Consider the following 22,927-nt stretch of genomic DNA (forward strand, 5'->3'; position numbering starts at 1 on the left):
TGTGGGAGGAGGATGGCCTCGGAGCTCCCTGCACTCCTGGATCTTGCCCTGGGCGGGACCCACTCGTTTTCCGTCCTAAAAGCGGGCGGGGGCACAAGATACCCGAGGGCGGTGCTAGCCGTAAAGTGAACGGAATAGAGTGAGGGGCTTATGCTCTGAAGCCCCCTGCCTCGTTAAGCTAGGCCTGGAGGGAGCACTACATCTGCCCGATCTGAGGTAATGAGAGGGTTGCTTCTTATACACCTCTTCCTGGCCCCGTCGCGAGCATGCATCCCGGCCCTTCATGCAGCTGGAGAGGGCCTGGCTGGCAGGCAGGCAGCTAACATTGGGCACGTGGAGTCGTGTGTGTTTAGACGCTGTCCTGCCCCTCTGCAGCCCCTGGGCAGATGTGGTATGCTATGTGTATGGGCTATGGCAGGTGTCACAAGTGGCCTTGTTTGGACATCATGGCAGACGTACCATTCCATTGCCTGCCATTCCTGGGGCTGGCAGAAACGCAGTAGTGCCAACCCCAAAAGCTCAGAATCATGAGTTTTAAGACGAATGTTGCTTTTAGGTGGCTGGTCCTTCTTCTGGTTTCTGAATTCCCCTGGTCCTTCCCCCTCCAGTGTGTGTCAGATAATTAATTTGATTTTGGTCTCTACTGCAATGGGTCACTCTCACATCTGTCCATCTGCCTGCCCAGCAGTTAGTTCTGCTCTCATAACACCAGATCAGTCCTCTCTCCCCAACTCTCCCATCTCTTCTGCCTCCCGATAAACCCACTAATTCTGTCCACACACATCTGCCCAGACCTACCTCTGGTCCTCCTGCAGGTCCAGTTGATCTTCACGCCTCTCCCAGCCCCAACTGGAAGCTTATCAGGAAAAATGACTTTTTAAATGCTGTTATTTGTCCTGTATCAATATACCTTTTGAAAGATACATATTAAAACAAAGAAGAGTAATAAATGACACTCAAATCAATATATTTCTGATTTGAGGTATTACCTGATAATGTTTTTCAGTTTGCATGGAAAAGAGGAGGGAGTAAAAGGGTAAATTTCTTTAACGCAACATTTCTTAAGCCCCGCAGAAGTGGTGTTCCTATATAATTGAATTCGTGAATGTTGCACTGGCGAATGTTGTGACATTGCTGTATAGTCTACTCACTTTCCAGGGTACAACAGACAAACTATTTTTGTTCATAACCACTAGTTGGATAAAATAGATTTTGCAAAATTGAGAAGGATTAAACTCTAGGTTATGTACTCATTCACTTACACTGAATATTTTATCAGGGGTCATCTGGTGCATGTATTAATATTTTATCCAAGGTCAGCTGGTATATGTGTGAATATTTTATTGTGATAGCATATAACGTGTAAATAACAAATGAAGTTTCCATTGCTGTTTTTAACTTGAACAAAATATTAACACTGTAATAACTACCATTAAGCATATAGTTAGGCATGTCCAAATAACTGCATAAGTAATACTTTAAGTTCCGCTATCTTTAACAGGGTCCACTTAACCAGAAATGGAAAGTTCTAAAGATCCCCACTGAAGTGACTTCTATGAATCGTCCATCAGAGGCAGTAACTGATTGATGGTGGCTTCTATTACATAATACATGGCATTTTAATTTGTAAGCCAATAATAAAGTTAATTATAGATAAAAATAGCAAACTGCTCAGTTCTAACAGTAAATTCTCTGAAGTGTATTTGTCAGATTAAAGCAAATAGGATACACAAATAAATTCTTTTAAAATAGTAATTTAAAAATCCCTGTTTGAAAAATCCATTACCATAGAAGTGAAGAAGCAATTAAAATCTGAAAAGCAGGGATCTTTTGAGATGGAAAATCCTAATGGAGTTTAATTTTTTTTTTTTTTTTTTTTTTTTTTTTTTAAAGAAATTGAAAAAATATTTGGATCATCATCCATGGGCTCAGCGCTTGTTGGTGTCCAATGCCTCCCTATTTCCTTCCATCTCTCCCTGTCCAGTGCAGAGTGGCTTATTTTCTGTAGATTTGCTCTGCACCAAACTACACACATACCTCGCTATATGAGCACAATTGGTTCCCCAGTTTCTGCTCGTAGGCGAAAACTCATAAGAGCAACTCTAAATTCCCATTAAAATACATGTAAAAGTCTCCAATTTGTTCCAAATGCTTGTAACTTGACTTAAACCAGTTTAGGTACTTTTCTGATGTACTTGAATAGTCTAGCACCAGAAATAGGATGTAGCATATGTACATAGAGCATGGATTCCCAACCTGTGGGTTGGGACCCAAACAAGTTAAGGATCACCAGCTGGGCAGTTCCCAGCTGCATGTGACTGTTAAAGAAGCCATTTGCAGTTTCTTAACATAGCTGCTGGAGATGGCAGCTCTCTCTATTGATAAATATCTGCCTGAAGCAGCAATCTCAATCACTAGGGATAGCAATTACCTTATGCCTAGGTGCTGAAACCTTAACACTTAATTGCTGGGAGCAGGAAGGGTGGGGGAGCCACACAGCCTAGCAGTCCCTGTGAAGAGGCTGTGGGGAGAGGAGGAGGAGTGTCTAAGGCTGGGGTCATTTAGGGATGTGGGTGGGGGGTCTAAGACTGGGGGAAGGTTAGGGCTGCTGTGGGGGTAAGCCTGGGGGCAGTGTGGGGTTGCAGGGACAGTCTAAGGCTAGGGGCAGTTTGGGGCTGCTGTAAAGCTGGGGGCAGCTTGGGAAGTATAAGCCTGGGGCCCATGTGGTGCTGCTGGGGGGCGGGTCTAGGGCTGGGGGCAGTTTGGGACCTTGGGGAGGTGTTAAAACCTGGCAGATGGTGAGGTCTGCGGGCAGGGGGGGACACTAATACAATAAGCCATTGAGTTACCCAGGGGTTGTTCCTGCAATCCCTGCATAACTCAAATTTTCCTGCAAGAGGAGAGGAGCCAGGAACCACGAGGGCTGGTCAGTTTCCTGGCTCCCAGAGTGGCAGGAGCCGGGAACCAGGGACAGGCTGGTTCCAGTCTCCCCATGGTTTGCAGGATATGGAAACTGATCAGCTCATGGTTGCTGAGTTTCATGTTCCCGCTAGCGCAGGGAAGGAAACCAGGCTAAGAGCCTTCTCCCTCTCTTCCTCCAGCTGCAGGGCTGTCAGGCAGCTGCATGTCTGACAGAAGACAGGGAGAAGCCTCCAGATGCACAGCTGTGGGTCCCCCTCCCGGCCAGGGTCCCCGAGGCTGGCTCCGCTCCAGCTGTGGGACTGCAGGTCTCCTCGCCCCCACAGCCAGGGACCCTGCAGCTTGCTCATATAAGTAGGGGAAGTTCACTCGCTTAGTGAACAAAGGTAGGTATGTGTCCCTCATTTTAGTGAGTACTTGTAAGTAAAGTACTCATTAAATGAGGGATGAGTGTACTATATCCTCTACCCATTCTCCTATTCAAGCCATCCATTGCGCCAACACCAGTCTTGACTTTTCACTCATTCATTCTGCAGCTATGCCCGACTAGCTCTAGCTTCCATTGTATGAGGCTACGTCTACACTAGCCCAAAACTTCAAAATCATAGAATCACAGAACACTAGGACCGGAAGGGACCTTGAGAGGCCATTGAGTCCAGCCCCCTGCCCCAATGGCAGGACCAAGTACTATCTAAACCACCCCTAATAGACATCTATCTAACCTGTTCTTAAATATCTCCAGCGATGGAGATTCCACAAGCTCCCTTGGCAATTTATTCCACTGTTTGACCGCCCTGACAGTCAGGAACTGTTTCCTAATGTCCAACCTAAACCTCCCTTGCTGCAGTTTAAGCCCGTTGCCTTTTGTTCTATCCTCAGAGGCCAAGAAGAACAAGTTCTCTCCTTCCTCCTTATGACTCCCTTTTAGATACCTGAAAATGGCCATTTCGAAGTTTACTAATGAAGCACTGGCACTTCAGCAGCAGCACTTCAAAATTGACACGGCTCGCCACATCCACAGGGGCCTCCTTTTCTAAAGGACCTCAGCAACTTCCAACTTCCCTTATTCGTAACAGCAGATAGGAATAAGGGGATTTTGAAGTTGCCAGGGTCCTTTCAAAAAGGAGACCCATCTGGACAAGCCGCGCAGCGGTGAGGTGCATCCATTTCAAAGTGCCGCAGCTGCTGGCATTTTAATGAAATGCTGACTGTGTATTTCAGCACTTCATTAGTAAACTTCAAAATGGCCGCTTGCATGGCCATTTCGAAGTTTTGGGCTAGTGTAGACATGGCTTAACTGTCTGCAGTGATTTCTCTTTAGATTATCTTCTTATATAATTCCTTGTTGATAACCTTTTGCATCCACGGAAGGCTACATCTGCACTACACGATAAATTTGAATTTAAGGCAGTTAGCTCAGTATTACCACGACTATCTTCACTGTAAATTACCATTAGCTTGATTTAGGTAGTACTAATATGGATATAATATCGTCAATACCTGATAGGTATAGCTGCAAGCTTGAATTCAAAAGTTCAATTAAAGGACAGCGTGGAAGCACATCTTAAAATCGAATTTGTTGGCCTTCAGAGGTGTCCCATGTGTAATCCACAAAATCCCTCAGTGCTCTGCTCTGCCTGCTGCTGTCCGGGTGTGCAGGTATTCGGTAACAGGAAGACCTTCACAAATTTCAAATGGGGACTAGGAAGCCTGTGGCTGTAGGGCCATGTTTGTATGAGAGGCTGAGAAATGTCTTTCTTTGCTATTAGTGCTGTACACTCATCTACCCCTTACAAATAATCCCAGCAGAGAGTTCATGGTTCTGTCTCCACATTTGGCATTTTTTCTGTGCTGCCTAGTGCCCGCTGCTGCCCTGCTGTGCCACATGGCAGCAAGGCTGTTTGGGGCAGGGTGTAGTTCCATAAGAGGCTGAGAAACAGTCTCAGCAGTTTACATTTGTGTGTTTCCCCACTTCCCTCTCCCACAGGTGCTACGCAGTCAGGGGTCTTTCCCACACTAAGACACATCAGGGGGATAGCCCCCCACCCAAGAAAAGGATGTGCTTGCCCTTTGGTGCTGACCATGCTGCCAGGAAGCACCATGTCCTGGCTTGGGCACAGTTAGGGCTCCCAGCCTGAGGAAGAAGTCTGGGGGCGTGCAGCTGTTGGGGCGGGGGGAGGTCTCACCCAGCAGCTAAGATATTCAGGGGCTGTGGAACATTTCAACCAGCTCTCCTTGTCTCATACCTCTGCACATTCTAAACCAGCTTCCCAACTCTCCGCCCAGTCTCACTGCTGCCTCCACATTGTCACTGATATTCTTCAAACAACCATATCAATCTGCTGTCCACTCAGTTCGAATCCAACACCACCCAAGTCACTTTCTGATCTATACTGTCAAATGCCTTCTGAAAAATCAAAACAAGCAACTGTAGATGTTCTTTATCAAGCTTTTTCCCCACTACCAATCTTAGTGCCAATATATGCTGTATGGTACATCTCTTTCCTGAATCCTGTTTGTTCATCAGCTAGATGGTTTTTTTTTTTTTATCCGCAATCTCAGTTTCTCCATCAGTATCATCAGCAGCACTTTACCTAGATGACTCATTAGGGCAATTGTTCGGTAGTTCTTGCATTCCAACATGCCTCCTTTCATTTCCTTTCCTTTCACAAGCACAGATCTTGTCCATTCCGTGCCTTCCCTTCTTTCCACGCAATATTACATTCAGCGTATTTCCTGAATCATACATTCTCCGCAGTATTTTATCATCTCTCCATTGAAGCTTTTAGGGGTTCCATGCCAGTCCCAAGCCTAGATAAAGGAGGATGGTTGGTCAGATGAGTGTCAATGTCATAAGACAAATATGAACAAAATCTGATGCCAGTAAGACTAACTGATAAAAAGATGCTGGCTTGGATGTCGCCCAGGGTGAACAGGGTCCACAATACCTATCAAGTGATCAGGGCTTGGATTAGTAAGTTGGCTATCGAAAGAAAACTGTAATACGTACTGTATATTGGAACGTGGAACATCGGAATGCTACGTATGACTGGAACATGAGAGCTGCTTAGAAAAGAAAAGGAGAGATACCAATGCAATATATACTTGGACTAGTAGAGATGCATTGGACAGCATCAGGAAAGATGCATGGTGCTAAAGTCAGTTGGTGAAAAAAAGCATGAGGCAGGAGTCAGATTCCTTCTTAACAAAAGAACTAGAGAAGCACTGTTAGGATACAAACCAGAGACTGCAAGAATGATGGCAGAGAGATTCAAAGCAAAACTGTTCATCTTGGTCATTCAGATGTATGCAACCACATTGGACAGCACAGAGGAAGACAGAGGTATTCTATAAAGTCGTGACAGACACTGGAAGAGATTCGAATGTGAGGGTCGGAACAGATAATAAAGGTTAGGAGAGTTACAATAAAGAGAATCTAACGAGGTAAGAAACTACTAGAGTTTGCTATGGAGCACAAGATGGTGATCTAAAACTGAAGATTCCAACAAAAGGACTGTAAGAAGTAGACATGGTGATTGAAAGACGTCCAAGAACACGACAGATATGATCTTGATATCAGATATAGACGCAGACTACATAGTCCAGTGATTGTGAACATCAAGATGAAAAACTCTCTTAAACACAGGTCAAGATACGAAGAGATGTGGCAAGGAATAAATAGAGAATGTGTATGGAGCGGTGCTCAAAGAAAAACCAAGAATGTGGACACAGAGAAAGACTTAGATAAGACAGTTGAAAGAACAGTCACAGTAATAAGAGGCAATTGAGCACACCATTCTGGAAGAAGAGAAGATCAGTGTCTCCTGCATAAGCAAGTTCTTATTGAAGTTGAAGTTCTCTCTCCAAGAGAAGAGAGCACTGAAAACCAGAAGGGATGTTTCCAAGAGGGCAGAACAGCAACAGAGTGAAATGCAATGAGGTAAGGAAAGTGGCAAGAATGCATACAGCAAAATGGTTAGAGGAGCAGTGTGAAGATACAGAGAGGTATTACAGTGAGTGCAAGACCAGGGAGGTGTATAAAATGATTAGGAATATGAACAGGAAGTGACAGCCAAAGCAGATGGCGATCAAAGACAAGAACAAAAAGGTGCTCATGAACAAGATTGTGCAATGATGGATGAGATTTTGCACTGATCTGTACAAAGTGCAGTTGGACCCAACCATCTCAGAGAGACTGATAAAAGAATTGAAAGATAATCACCGCCGAGCATCGGGAGCAAGACCTATTTTGAAGGACATACGAGAAGCAGTAAAACAACTAAAGAACAAGAGCCCTGGAAATATCTGGAAGTACTGATTTTGCAATTGAATTTGAAAAAAAAAAAATGGCTCTTCTCTGTTTCAGTTACAGACCTCTGGGCTTAGACAGCTTTAAAACGTTTAAACTTCCCTCAAGAATCAATGTATGCAAATGTTACTGATTAAATAAATGCCAATTACCATTTTTTAAAATTTTATTCTGTAATACAGAACAAAAAGGTAAGTAAGAAAGAAGTTCCAAAATAAAGTAATAGTAATTCAATGAAGTGATAACTCAAGTACTGAATTGTATGATGACTTGAGGGCCCGGCTCAATAAATAATGCTTCTGCATTTTGCACTGTATCAGATTTGCAGGCTTTCATGAAGTGGAAATTCAAATCTTTCATTGAAGCAGGTCCTACATGATTGCATATGCTATTTATCTTTTTCTTTTTGTTCTCTCTCCTTCTTTTCACGCTCAGATTTTGCTTCTTCTTCCTCATGTTGTTTTATCAACTGTTCCACCTCTTTTTGCTTCAGTACTCTAATTACTGTCTTTCCATTCTCTCTTGTCAGTGTTGCAATTTCAACTGAAACAGATGGAAAACATTTACGTTGTCATTTTTACTTTAAGTCTACAATGTTTAACAACAAAACATTCTTTATGGTTAGGACTCTCATAGAAGCCTGAGGAAGTGAGGCATCAAATTCAGGATATGTTCCTGTGAAAAATCTCAGCCTACTGCCTTGATTCTGTCAACTTTTGTATATGAATTACTCACTCAGCTGAGTAGTTTTTAAAAAAAAAAGCACTACTCTTATGAAGTTACCTTGCAGGGTCATGGTTGAGAGTAATGCCTACATCTGTAAAACTTATCCACTGAAATTCAGTGGCAATATAATAGACAAAGTGGGAGAGAGAGTCTTTTATTGGATCACTGTCTTTTGGTGAGAGAGGGAAGGCAAAGTGTGGTTCAAAAGCTTGTCTCTCTCACCAAAGAAGTTGGCCCAATGAACGATACTACTTTACCAACCTTTGTCTTCCAAATATCTTGGGATCAACACAGCTACTAGTACCCTCTGTGCCAATATAATACATTAGTTTGTCTTCAAACATTACTGCTGATTTATTTTTAACTAAAAAGACATACAGTTAATTGCAATCTTTTCATAGCACGTGTTTGGGTTTTTTCAGCATCGAGGAGTTAAAACAAGACCCCATTTAAATATGGGAGAGCAGTACAGCTTACCTTTCTCTGCAGAGAGTTTACTAACATCCATGGTTTTGTTTAGCACTTTAATGGCTAAAGCAAGTGCTGATTTCAAGGTCATTTCTCCTTCTTTATAATCCTGTTTTAACATTGACACAGCTGCCTGTACAACAAAGAATGGAATTTCAAGTTCTGTTGTTTCAGATGTCAAAGGACATTAATACTATTGGCATTAATGTTACTGCAGGGAATGTTTTACAAATGCTTCTGCTTAGGTAGCAACGAATAAGGAATTTAGTTAGTAGAGTCCAATTGTAAAGCTATGGACAAGTTATTTTATTAAGAAAAAAAAAGTATCTTACAGCACTGTTATTCCCAATACATGTGGCTTTCCATCCTCCATAATTTCCACTAGGATCACTCTGATACAGCTGAAATCCATAATGCTTATCCCAGCCAATGTACAGTAATGAAACACCAAAAGGACGTTTTCCTGTTAAAATACAAGGATATTAGTGATCTAAATTTAGTAATAAGATTTGCCCTCAATGCTGCTTTAAAAAAAAAAAAGCAGAGGAAAATCGTTAAATCCTTTCCTCTGGACTACGATTTAATAGACTATGTACTTCTGGTATTTTAGATAATATTTATAGCAGAGCTTTTCATTGTTTCCTTTTAAGCTGTGAGGAAGAAAAAATGCTGCTGGAGTCTTATGTCAATTAATTTCTGTGTACAAACTGGCTGCTACCCTCTAATAACTATTAAACTGTCAGTGACCATCCATAAATTTTTATCGTAAGAGCTCTAGAAACCAAAACTACAATAATGGTCAAATCACGTTGCTAACATAATGGAGGTTTATCAGCCAGTTACTGTTTTCCCTTTTATTGCTTATATTGTGTGTACAGTAAAAACTTTGTTATCCAGCATGTTGGGGAACTGCTGGTGCCAGGTAGTCAAAAAATCCAGTTAAGAGTTGAGGACTCCCTAGTGGGAGGCTATCCCCATATGCCTGTCCCCTTGAGGATGTCCCCCCAGCCTATCAGGCTGCTCCTAGTTAAAGAGGTGGCAGATCCCCAACACAAGGCTGGCCCCATCTGTGCTCTCTGACAAGGTCTCCCAGGCTGACGTGCCACTCTCAACTTGGACTGGGGCCCGCCCCCACAACACTCATCCCACACTTGCCCAGCAGCAGCGTGAGTGAAGCCACTAGTGGCAACAAGCATAGAGGGGATAAGCAGCATGGGCTGACTCAGAAATGCTGATTTCTAGTTGGTAAATCGACATATAACGTAGCTTCCACTGTATCTGGAAACAATCCCTAGACAATGAAGCTGTTCCCTAGCAGTACAGAACCATGTTGTCTCATTCACAAGTTTAAAAAAAAGTTTGAACACAGATGACTCAAGCCACAACAGATGAACTTGCTAATCCACAGTTACACTGGTACAACATATAGGTCCTAGGTGGTGGTCCCTGTAAGCTGAGTGCCTGGGCAGCCACCCAGGAGAGATTCAGGTGCTACCCAGCTGATTAGCAGAGCACACACAACCACCCATAGTAAGAAGCATGTGTTTCTATTGCCATGGGGCAAAAAATTTATTCCACCCTTGGACAGAAAAAATTAGAGGGAACATACATATGCAACTTGTTGGAACTCAAGGCATTCCTGTGCTCAAGCAGCTCTATACCTCAGTCAACAATTTTTCAGTAGTGATTAATGGCTGTGTCTACATTAGCAAAGTTAGTACCTTAAATTCACCATCATTGCACACCATCATTTTTGCCTAAAAATTTTACAGGACTAGCTAGTTACCAAGTCTTAAAAATTACTTAAAAATCATTCTTTAGTCATTTAAAGTTCAAATGTTTTGTTTATTACCTCCAAACTGTGTATAAGCTTGCTTGATATCACACAGTGCTGTTACCAACTGCTCACAAGGAATTGGTTCTTGATACTGCAATAGATACCTAATATCAAAATGAAAAATGAATTTTTTTTTCCTTCAATACACTCCTTTGGCTCCATTAATCAGGAAAAGTGCTCAGCACAGTAATACTCAAGATATTTTTTGACTCACAGTTTATTAGAATGAGAAGGAAATTCCAGAACACACACACACACACACACACACTTGGTACTACAGCATAAGACTACCTTATTATTTAGTAACTCTTATCAGCCAATTAACCATGTGGCTGTTAGCTAGTGGAAGGATGAGAATGAGCAGAAGGTAACAAGTATCAGTTGGTGAACAAGATCCTAGGCATCACCTATTTTTGTCTTTACCACCAAACTTTGAATAGAAAGCATGTCTCACAGTTTTTTCCACAAGACTTGATAAAAACAAAATCACTCAGAATTTTCCAATAATGATTAGCTATACATTTGTCACAAAAGTGAATGAGCTCACATCACCCATGAGCGGAGAACAATGAATCCGGAACAAACTCTTTATCAGAATAGAGAGAAAACAGGTGGTGAGCAAGACAAATGTTAAAACATACTGCCGCGTGAAGCTTACATGGAAAGCTATACCAGTGGGACAAAGACTAGTCAAGTTATCCAAGAAGAACTGAGTAACAAGTACACATGCCTTTAACTTTATCTTTCACCACATCTTCTATTACTTGTGACATTACTATCACAGTGTCTAAATTTACAATTACAGGCCTACAGCTATAATAATAAATTACAAAAAACGTATTCAAGTAATTGATCAGCTCCTCGGAGTAATCAGAGTGTACCCTTTCATAAGGTCAGAGTGACTGTACACAAACATAGTTTAAAATAAATAAATGGTTTTATATTCCATGAGGTGATATGGCAAATAAGACATTTGACTGCTTGCTCAAGTCCATTCAGCGTAAGTGCATGTGCTTGCCATATGCACCAATGCCAGATTTTCCCTGAACAGTACCTGTAAGGAAGTCTGTTCAGGTGCCCCCTGGACTGGCGCACACATACCAAGCCGTATCAGGTGCCTCCTGCCCTCCCCATGCTCAGTTCCTTCTTGCCATCAGTGCTTGCAAGAAGCTTGCTTCAGTGTTTGTTTTTCACAAGTTTGTTAGGCTCTGTTTTTTCTTATCTTCTCCATTTAAAGGCAAAGGGCTTGGCACTTGCATCTATCAGAGGGCACAGTGATCTTGGCTTTCCATCCACCTATATAAGGCTAGTCTGTTTCCACATGTCATGATGGTCAGGTTCCCAAGAGATCTTGAACAACGTATGGGGTCCTTCCACATGTATGGCTTCCCACTCTCCAATGGGAACTTAATCTTGTCCTTCCAAATTTACCAGACTGCCCCTCAAGCCCATGACCACATGCTCCCTTCTGCACCTTTCATGTAAAGTAACCTTCCAAGTGGCGAGAGTTTCTGAATGGTATGCCTTGACTTTGGAGCCCCTATTCAATGTCTTCTTTAAAGACAAGACCCAGTTGTGACCACATCCTGCCTTTTTATCTAAGGTGTTCTCAGACTTCTACATGGGTCAGGACATCTTCCTCCCAGTCTTCTCCTTGAAACCTCACATGACTAACAAGGGGAAGAGTCTGCATGACCTGGATGTTCACAGGGCCCTTCCATTCTACATTGACAGAACAAAGCCATTCCATAAATTGTTCCAGCTTTATCACACATGCTGAGACTAAAGGGGCTCCTATTATCCACACAGACATCTCCGAACTGGATAACCTCCTGCATTTGGATGTGCTCTTATCTGGCGAGTACATAGGCCCTCCGCTTGTCAGGGCCCACTCAATCTGAGTGCAAGCCTTCTCTGTAGGTTTCCTTGCCTAAGTTCCTATCTTGGAGATTTGCAAGTCTGTGGTGAAGTTCTTGCTATGCACTATGCCCTGATGCAATAAGCCCAAGAGGACGCAGCCTTCAGAAGTGCACCGTTGCAGCAAGCATATCCATGAACTCCTTTCCACCTCCAGAGATAATCTCTGCAGTCATGTAGGTTGAATGGACATGAGGAAGCATGTGAAGAAAAGACAGTTTCCTATTTCCATAACTAGTGCACGTCAAGATGCGCTGCTCATATCTGTTCAACAGCCCACCCTCTTTCTCCATTGTTGTTGTTTTCCAGCAAGAAGGAACTGAGGGCAGAGGGGGCTGGAGGCACCCGATGTAGCATGCTAGGTGCGTGCCCTTCCAAGGGGTGCCTAAGGTGACTCCCTTGGCTAAGGAAAAATCTTTCAGTGCTGGTGCACGTGGAAATGAGCACACCTTTTTCTTAAAATGAAATCAGAGTTATATTTGAAAATACTTTCTGATTTTTATATTACTTCCCTATCTAAGCAAATCAGACAGACAATCTTGAAGCTACACATGTCCATTAGGTCTTGACCTAGCTTTCCCTTAGTTAAAAGGTGTTTCATTTTTTAAAAAAAGGCCATTTCCCAACTAAAGCATACAATAAATTGATTAGCATTTTATTGGAACAGGATAAATTTTTAGTGGACAAACCCAGCATTTTTGGTTATCTATTTTATCCAATGTAAACGAATAAGAGATGCCAATATGATTTCTTTTATTGCTCTAAAATACTTAGAGCCTCCGATATAGACTGGAGTTGACTTGAATACACAACACAAAAAAACTGACAGATTGTTTCCAGTCTCTTGGCCAGGCTTGTCCAATCATCTAAAAACTGAAATTTATCTTCTGATATTTTTAAATATCTGAATACTGTTAAAATTGGGTATATAATCCATAATTACATAGCCCACAAAAAGGCTTACATGCAAGGCATTGTTTTATAACATGTATGAAATTGGACCAGAATAGTAAACAAGAATTATAGAATAAACAGAAGTTTAGTTTGTTAACTGGCACCAGGTATTCATTAAACCACTGGTTAAATTCTTATAGATGAAGTTCTCAGAGCTATTCTTTTTAGTTCATACCAGACAGCTATACATCAAAGTAAAAGCAAAACTTTTGGGCAATAAAGAACATTTATTCCTTTTTTTGGATAATGCTTTATTTACACAAACTGTGTTTTATGTGCATGCATACACATATACCCCTCCCAAAGAAAAGTATTTTCCTTTTTAGAGGATTAAATTTGAAATCAGAATTAGCCTGAAATCCTTTGTCATTTTGTAGTCCTTACGTAAAGCTTCAAGGATATCTGTCATCATACCTTTGCGCAATAAGTCTCAGTTCATTTGTTAGAACATTCGCATCTGAAGTTATCCCTGCAACACTGCAAGCCATATCCCTGAAATATAAATACATAGGTTCACTGGTTTGTTATTCATTCCTGAACAACAGTTATATCGTTATGCAATGTTTAAAGAGAAGGAACACTTTCAGACTTATGATCAAATCCACACACAGTAAAACATAAGGCCATAAGCTCCTACCACTGCATTGTTGGATACATGTTGTAAGCACTCCCAAAATAGTTATCTTGAAATGGTTCATTAGGTTCATACATTACATATGTTTCTACAAACGCGGAGTAGTCCATGGATTATTAAATTCCAGATACTGATAATATACACTGGATGTGTGTAAGCATGCGCGCGCGCACGCACGCACACAAAGCTACCTTTAACATTCTGACAACCTTTTATTGTGGTCAAACATACTGTGCAATGACCAATTAAAACTTAAAATTCTTGTTAACGAAGTGTGCGACAGTGACAAAGTGGTTGTTACTGGAAAAATATTTTGAGAGGAATTATTATTTCAGATGAGAATTTTCTTAGCTACATTTTTAGCAAAGAGTACTGTATGTCCTTAATTTTGTAAAATGTAGTGTTCCTCTTGATAAATTTGAGATGGCTTTCAAACATCCACTGTTTAAGCAGGCATGATCATATACAAAAACAGAAAAATAATCCAGGTAGTGAATTTAGAGGTGGAAAAAAAGTAGGAGACACACACAAATAATCAATCCTTTAATTGGAGGTAAGAGGACTCCTGAATAGTTCAGTTCTTTCCCTCAGCTACAGTGTCTTGGGCAGAGTGGAAAACAGTCCACAGTATGATATATACTGATAACGCTGGGTTTTTTTTAAAAACAAAACAAAAAAACAAAACAAAAAAAACCCACAAACAACAATAAGGAAAAAAAGACTGATAATTGGAGATACTAATCTGTACTTCTGTCATAAAATACATGCTGTACTCATCCACATGAAAATATGAACAAATGCATGATTCAAAATGTGAGACTTGCAAACTAAAGATGAACAAAACAAGTACCAAAGTTACTGTAGAAATAATGGGCAGTATTGTTCAGTTTTAAAAGAGAACAGAGCAAATCAAGAAAAACAGTGGAAGATAATATATGTAACAGTGTGCACTTGTCACTGAAATGCAAAAACCTATTAGCAATAGTAGCAAGAAGTAAATTTGTTCAAGTACATACCTGAAAAATTTTTAGGAGAATGAGACAAGCAGAGACCATTGCTCTGGATTAAATGATTATAGGAGATTTTTTGCACATTTTTTCCCCCTATTTCATAGCATTTGATAAGGTTTGGCCTTACCAGTTCTTATTGCAAGAAAAATTCCCATACTATACAGTTATTTTGTTTAGTAAAAGAAAAAGATTTTGCTATAGCCTTAATCTTCGAGAGCTGTTAAAGCTAATGCTGATAAAAATTTCACTCAAGACATCAAAAGTCCTTAAATAACAAATACAAAACCAATTGTAATTACACTGTTGGAATGAGAGAAAAAAATCAAATGTCCTACTAGCAATAACAATAGTGAACAGGTTTCACTGACACCTCAACTTACTCGTTAAGTTTGTATATTTTTTCTGAAAAAAAGACTTCATCGAGAAGCTTGTGGATGTTGCGTCGTTCAGCTGCTAACAATACACCATCATTTGCTAAAATTCCCAGACAAGTGCCTGCATGGCCAATTGCTTCCATGGCATATTCAACCTGATACAAGCGACCTAAGAAAAAGGTTTCAAGTTATTAAATTCAATCAAAATGGTCAATCCCATGAAGTGTTGAGCACCTCATAGAATGTACTGAGCAAAACTCAAACAACTTTTACTGACATCTCATCACAGGATCAGGTCCCAGACTAATCAGTGATGGCAAGTTAATTGATCAGACTCAAATAAGAAATGCAGACAGAAACAAGCCTTACCGTTACAGAATTTTTAATGCAAGTTTTCTACAAGAAAATTACTGAAGCAGAAACTGACAAACATGGATTTTTCAAGTCAATGAGTTTTAGACATGTCTATGAATAAACAGCATCAAATGTTACACTACATAGTAACAAAGAGGAAGCCGTGCTAATCTATACACTATCAAAACAAAAAGCAGTCAAGTAGCACTTTAAAGACTAGCAAAATGGTTTATTAGGTGAGCTTTCGTGGGACAGACCCACTTCTTCAGACCGTAGCCAGACCAGAACAGACTCAACATTTAAGGCACAGAGAACCAAAAACAGTAAGCAAGGAGGACAAATCAGAAAAAGATAATCAAGGTGAGCAAATCTTTGCTCACCTTGATTATCTTTTTCTGATTTGTCCTCCTTGCTTACTGTTTTTGGTTCTCTGTGCCTTAAATGTTGAGTCTGTTCTGGTCTGGCTACGGTCTGAAGAAGTGGGTCTGTCCCACGAAAGCTCACCTAATAAACCATTTTGCTAGTCTTTAAAGTGCTACTTGACTGCTTTTTCTTTTTACACTACATAGGGTATTATTGTATGGACTATCATAGGCAAAGTGGTGCCCATCTTTACAAAAGGAAAGGGGGACAAGCCAGGGAACTATAGACTGGTCAGCCTCACCTCAATCCCTGGGAAAATAATGGAGGGGATTCTCAAGTAATCCATTTTGGAGCACTTGGAAGAAGGGAAAGTGATCAAAAGTAGCCAACATGGATTCACCAAGGGCAAGTCCTACCTGACCAATCTGATTAGCTTTTATGATGAGGTAACAGGCTCTGTGGACATGGGGTAGTCAGTGGATGTGATATACTTTGACTTCAGCAAAGCTTTTGACACAGCCTCCCACAACATTCTTGCCCATAAGTTAAGAAGTATGGATTGGATCCATGGACTATAAGATGGATAGAAAGCTGGCCTGATGGTTGGGGCCCAACAGGTAGTGGTCAATGATTCAACATCTGGATGGTGGTTGGTTTCAAGCAGAGTGCCACAAGGCTTGTTTCTGGACCCGCCGTTGTTCAACATCTTGATTAATGACCTGGATGACTGACTGGATTGCACCCTCAGCAAGTTTGCAGATGACACCAAGCTAGGGGGAGAGTTAGATATGATGGAGGGTAGAGAAGGATCCAGAGTGACCTGGATAAATTGGAGGTTTGGGCCAGAATAAATCTGATGCGGTTCAATGAAGAAGTGTAGAGTCCTCCAATTGGGATGGAAGAATCCCAAACATTGTTATAGGCTGGAAACCAACTGGCTAAGCAGCAGTACAGTGGAAAAGGACCTAGGGATTATGGTGGATGCAAGGGAGGACATGAGTAAACAGTATGCCCTTATAGCCAAGAAGGCTAATGGCATATTGGGGTGAATTAGGAGGAACATTGAGCAGATCTAGAGAAGTGGTTGTTCCCCTCTATTTGGCATTGGTGAGGCCACATCCAGAATACTGCACCCAATTTTGGGCCCCCCAGTATAAAAAGGATGTGGATGTGCTGGAGCAAGTTCAGTGGAGGGCAACAAAAACGATTAAGGGGCTGGACCACATGACCTACGAGAAGAGGCTGAGGGATTTGGGCTTGTTTAGTTTACAGAAGACAAGACTGAGGGGTGATTTAATAGCAGCCTTCAACTTCCTGAAGGGGAGCTCTAAAGAGGATGGTGAGAAACTGTTCTCAGTGGTGTCAGATACCAGAACAAGGAGCAATGGTCTGAAGCTAAACAGAGAGAGGTGTAAGTTGGATATTAAGGAAAACCACTTCACCAGGAGGGTGGTGAACCACTGGAATGCGATGCCTAGAGAACTGGTAGATTCTCCATCCCTAGAGGTTTTTAAATTTCAGCTTGACAAGGTCCTGCCAGGGATGACTTAGTTGGGGTTGATCCTGCTTGAAGCAGGGGCTGGACTGCATGGCCTCCTGGGGTCCCTTCCAGCCCTGTGATTCTATGATTCCATGATTGTGTCCAGTTCTGGGCACCACATTTCAAGAAAGATGTGGAGAAATTGGAGAAGGTCCAGGGAAGGGCAACAGGAATGATTTAAGATCTAGAGAACATGAGCTATGAGGGAAGACTGAGAACTGGGCTTGTTTACTTTAGAGAAAGGTAGACTTAGAGGGAAACTGATAGTGGTTTTAAAGTACTTAAAGGAGGGTTACAAAGAGGATGGAGAAAAATTGTTCTCCTTGGTCTCTGAGGATAGGAAAAGACGCAATTGTGTTAAACTGCAGAAAGGGAGATTTAGGTTGGATATTAGGAAAAACTTCCTGTTAGGGTGGTTAAACACTGGAAAATTGCCTAAGGAGGCTGTGGAATCTCTGTCACTGAAGATATTTAAGATCAGGTTAGACAGACATTTATCAAGACTGGTCTAGACAGTACTTGGTCCTGCTGTGAGGGCAGGGGACTGGACTTGATGGTCTGTCGAAGTCCCTTCCAGATCTAGTGCTCTGATCCTGTGACATCATTCTGAACTCAATGTCACACATACTCTGGATCCTGGGTAGGCCTGGCATTCTGAATGTCCCTATCTGGCTTATTGGCTATGAAATTTAAACACTGAGTAGAGATCAAGAAAGAAAATGAGTCAGATTACCAACATCTGGCATTCGGAAAATGACAGCAAAAAGACACTACAAGTTCAAAGGCTGATCCAAACAATGCTTGTGCAAAGGCAGTCTAAACTCACAAGATGAGTTCCATTGAAACAAACAGATATGTTCGCCTTAGACAGCAGCACTTCAAGAAGTGATGGTCTCAATGCTAAAAACAACTCCAGGGTTTAAGAGCAAATGAAATCCTCTTTAGCTCACTCTTGCTCCCACCCTCCATCCGCAACCCTAAACATTACAGCAGGTAAATTTATCAGAAATGCCTTCTCCCAAGAGTAGCTATTTACTTTTGGGGGACTGTACTTCCAGCTGAGTTGTTTTGCTCCCTTTGGAACAGTTTTGCCCAAGGGGTCGGGGGGGAAATTCCTGTATCTGCCTGGTAACAACTACTGCTAACCTGTGAAAGCACAGCAGATAACTGCATTCCTCAGACTGCTCTTTGGACAGCAGAAAAATCTCTCTCCAGATCTCCAGCTGTGGCAGTTGGAGCAAATGTGAAACTGGCTCGGGTGGGGGGGGACTGGTATAAAAGCCTCAGCTCTGGACATGAAAATATAAAGGAGTGTACACAAAATGCTGAACCAGTTTGGAAGACAATTTAAGCCTTGTCTTGCAACCAGCTAAGCACTTTGCGACGCTCCCTTGCATTTTTCCTGCACAGAGCTGGGGTTTTTGCTGCAAGGGGTGGAGGAATTATGGCAGACACATTGAACAAGCTCCCTTGGTGCATAGGGAAGAGGCTGAGCTCCCTCACATGCCAATGAAAATTAGTTTGCATGCCAAATTTGGGGTTGCCAACCCATGGTTTACACTATCCTCTGATTGATTCAATACACTGTTGAGAAAAAGAAATATCATACTGACTAGGTAAACCTTTGGATATGTTCTTACATTCCTACATGAAAATTCTTATATAGTTTTCAAGTGCTCACGTATTTGTGTATTTTGGAGTCATGAGTTTGGAGGTACGGTTGTTTCCCTGGAAAATGGGGGTATGTCCAAGCTGGCACAAGCAATTCTCTGGCGGACAAAGTCCACTCCAAAGTCTCTCTGAACTTCAACCCAAAGCTGAACTGAAAATATGTAACCAAACTTACTACCAAAAGGATGGTGGCAGTCAGCCCCTGTAGTTACCAGCATATAATTCACCAGCAAGAACCACCTATAAACTAAGTTGGAGAAACTTCAAAAATGTAAAGAAATAGACCATAGAGTATAAAAGTTTCTCTATATTCTTAAAATTATCACAATTTGCACTAAAATTAAAATAAAAGCCTATCTTCGCTATGGTCAGAATATCCCTTGCTATTTTGGGTGTTCCTCTGAATGCAAAAATCTGATTTTTGTACCACAAATGAACTCAGACAAATCTACAACAATCAAAACTTTTACAGATTGCATGTGCTGATTAAAATTTTTAAGGATGCATAAGGAGAGAAGTTGATAGGCCAGGAGGTTCCCATTTATAGAACAAATACCTTCTGGAGAAAATATAGTAGTTCTGGAATCATATCTTCGAGACTGTAACAAAAACAGAACTCCTGTTATTTTTCCCTTTTAAAACAGGAAAAAAAAACTTTATTCAGTGACACAGTCAACAACATACAGCATTAACAGTGATTTTAATTTAATATGAGAGAAATGCAAGTAGTCAGTTTTGTTACCAGTACTGCACTAGTTACTTCTGTTAATAGTGAAGGGATGAATGTTTAATTTACATTTACTCTTACCCTATCACAACCAATGTTTCCCTCAAAGGTTTACAACTAATATTTGTAAATGCTTCTGTACATGCTTAATTTAGGTAAAATCAATACAGATGAAACTGAGCATATGTTTTCAAGACCATGACCTCTGTTATTTGAATTTAGCTGGAGAGAACTTGATACTACTGTACTAAAGCACAAAAAAGGTATGTATTTCATGCATAGTAACTCACCATTTTGCTTGTATGGAATGCTGTAAAAAATAAAACCACCAGTTAATAAAAAGAATGTTTGTAGAACATTCATCAAACACTGAAAAAGTATATACAAAATATTTATTACACTAATTTTCAATACATAATCTCCATCTTCTTTAGAAGAATTTCTAAAATGCTGTAATAAAGTTTTCAATATACATTAATCTCAGTAATGAGATAATTAAAAAGGGCGTATGGGAATCACTATGGCGGGGTAAACAAATGAGAGAAAAGGATCCCTTTCAATGCCTGACGGCACAGCAGAAAGGCGCCACAGGATTTAGTCGGTGCTGACCCTACAAAGAAAGATGAGACTGGGGCAAGTTTCAGTCTCTCTCTCATTCGCACTGAAACGTCCCTATTCCCAGAGGACGGAAACTTGGCACAGACAAGACCCCACCTCGAGCCTGTAGGAAAGAAATTTAGGAGCGACATCCCGGCCCGTAGTGGAGCGGGGGGCCTGGGAGTGGCATTCCCACCTACCCCTTCCCCGCTGCGCACCCCCGAGGAATTACGCGGGGCAGGGTAACAGGGGAAGATGTTGCTCTGGTGCAGAACCGGGGAGACGGGGCTGCCTGGAGGTAGGGCGGGGGGGGGGCGCTCCCCTGCTTACAAAAAAAGCCCCTCCCCCGAAATCCCTGCGCACGGGCCCGAGATGCGCACGGCCACCCAATTCCCTGAGGGACCCTGCGCAGCCCCCTCACGCCCGACCCACCGACAGGGCCCGGGAGGAGCCAGCTCGCAGGCGGCCGCACTGCAGCGTCATCCCCCACCCCCCGCAACCCCGAAGGCCCCAGCGCCGCCGGTTCACACCGGAGTTCTATGCTCCTCGGGCCGGGCACTTCAGGTGGCCGCTCCTCCTCCCCTTACCACGACGCTAAGCGTGAGACAGCCCCCGACCCGCAAGAAACGGTCCTGGCCCTGGCCACTTATTCCTCCCCTCCGCTCGCCCCGAAATGGCCGCCGCGCACGCGTATTAGAGCGAACGCGGTGCCGCCAGGGGTGAAGCGATGCTATAGGCCGCGCCTGACCCGAGCTCGCTGCTGCGGTGGTGCGTGGTGGGGAATCCTCCGCCCTAGCCTCGCTCCTTGCTACTGTTCGCTAGCCTGGTGCCTGCGAGGGGGAGCGGGGAGTGCTTTGAGCTTGTGCTGCTAAGGCTGGGAGCTGAAGTGCGTTGATCCCGCGAAAGCTCCTCACCTAACACAAGTATGGGAGGGGTAGCCGTGTTAGTCTGGATCTGTAACAGCAACGAAGGGTCCTGTGGCACCTTATAGACTAACAGAAAAGTTTTGAGCATGAGCTTTCGTGAGCACAGACTCACTTCATCAGACGCTGGTCTTGGAAATCTGCAGGGCCAGGTATAAATAAGCCAGAGCAAGGGTGGGGATAACAAGGTTAGCTCAGTCAGCAAGGGTGAGGCTTACTACCAGCAGTTGATCTGGAGGTGTGAACAGCAAGGGAGGGGAAGCTGCTTCTGTATTTAGCCAGCCATTTGCCATCTTTGTTTAAGCCAGAGCTGAGGGTATCGAATTTGCAGATGAATTGTAGCTCAGAAATTTCTCTTTGGAGTCTGGTCCTGAAATTTCTTTGCTGTAGGATAGCTACTTTTAAGTCTGCTACTGTGTGGCCTGGGAGATTGAAGTGCTCTCCTATGGGTTTTTGTATATTGCCATTTCTGATGCCTGATTTGTGTGCATTTATTCTTTTACGTAGAGACTGTCCACTTTGTCCGATTTATGTAGCAGAGGGGCATTGCTGGCACATGATGGCATAAATTATATTGGTAGATGTGCAGCTGTATGAACCCACGATGGTGTGGCTGATCTAGTTAGGTCCTGTAATGGTGTTGCTGGTGTAGATACGTGGGCAGAGCTGACAATGAGGTTTGTTGCATGGATGCAACCTAACACAGTAATTTTAACAGTAATTCACCTAACACTAATTTTCTATAGTGCTTATCGCACTGTGGGCTTGTTTGATGGCACCCTGGCAACAGCTGGTCTCAGCCTCTTCCCCTCGTACGCCATTACAGCCGTGCCAGCAGTGATGCTTCACCACCTCCCGCCTTGAACCCGTGGGGCCGCCGCCGCCTCTGAGCGCGGAAGGGTAAAGAGCGGACCCCCGAGGCTCTAGCCTGGGCCTGGTCAGCACGTTCGTAGTGAGCTGCAAGGCCGGGGGGAGGGGCAGCTGATACCGAAGTGCGCGGGTGAGGAAAGGGCCCCGTGGAGCTGGAGGCGCGAGCGAGCAACGTGAACCGGCCGTCAGTCGCAGATGGCTAGGTGGCAACCCACGCTCGCTGCCCACGGCTCGCCGGGGAATGATGGGAAACACACTACCCCTGTTGGAGTGGGGAACCGACGGCTGGCCAGGAGCTGGCCTGTCAGGCTCACATCCCCCATTGCTGCCCCGGCAGAGGCTTGAGCTCACACTGGTCCTCCAGCCACGTGGCGAGCAGCAGCATCGCTTGGCTCCTGAGCTGCGGGAGAAGTGCTGAGCCTTGCAGGCCGGATCCTGGCAAGCAGCGGGCTGTATTCAGCCCACAGGCTGTGTCTGGCCAGGGAGGAGGAGGAGGAGGAAATGGCTCCTGAGATACAGGGAATCATTCCATGCCAGCACAGCCACCGCCATAGCCACTTCCCTGTAGCAGTAGCAATGTGGAGCCTTTCCCTTGCGCCTCCTAGAGCTTCGCCAGGTAGGTGTTTGTATATCTATCTCCTGCTGAAACCCCGCTCTCCCAATCTCTCCTGAACCTGCCCACCCAGGCACCCCACCCTGCTCCTGTACCTCAATTTAAGGGCTCCCACCCCTGC

General features: G+C 43.0%; 1 protein-coding gene across 2 annotated transcripts; it reads right to left on the reverse strand.

The window, feature by feature from the left end:
• Positions 1 to 7,380: 7,380 nt before the first annotated feature.
• Positions 7,381 to 21,081, reverse strand: PSMA4 (proteasome 20S subunit alpha 4). Of its 2 annotated transcripts, none has more exons than XM_075007273.1 (9): positions 20,988 to 21,081; positions 20,094 to 20,113; positions 19,633 to 19,675; positions 15,155 to 15,317; positions 13,545 to 13,622; positions 10,275 to 10,363; positions 8,755 to 8,885; positions 8,432 to 8,555; positions 7,381 to 7,771 (listed from the first exon to the last, which is right to left on the reverse strand). In XM_075007273.1, exons 2-9 carry the CDS (start codon positions 20,094 to 20,096, stop codon positions 7,617 to 7,619), a joined length of 786 nt encoding a protein of 261 aa, XP_074863374.1. In that variant the 5' UTR covers positions 20,097 to 20,113; positions 20,988 to 21,081; the 3' UTR covers positions 7,381 to 7,616. The 2 variants fall into 2 exon arrangements, with proteins under 2 accessions (XP_074863374.1, XP_074863375.1); XM_075007274.1 differs by having other exon boundaries at positions 20,931 to 21,071.
• Positions 21,082 to 22,927: the final 1,846 nt, after the last annotated feature.

This window comes from Carettochelys insculpta, chromosome 12, assembly GCF_033958435.1.
Source record: "Carettochelys insculpta isolate YL-2023 chromosome 12, ASM3395843v1, whole genome shotgun sequence".
NCBI classification, from domain to species: domain Eukaryota; kingdom Metazoa; phylum Chordata; order Testudines; family Carettochelyidae; genus Carettochelys; species Carettochelys insculpta.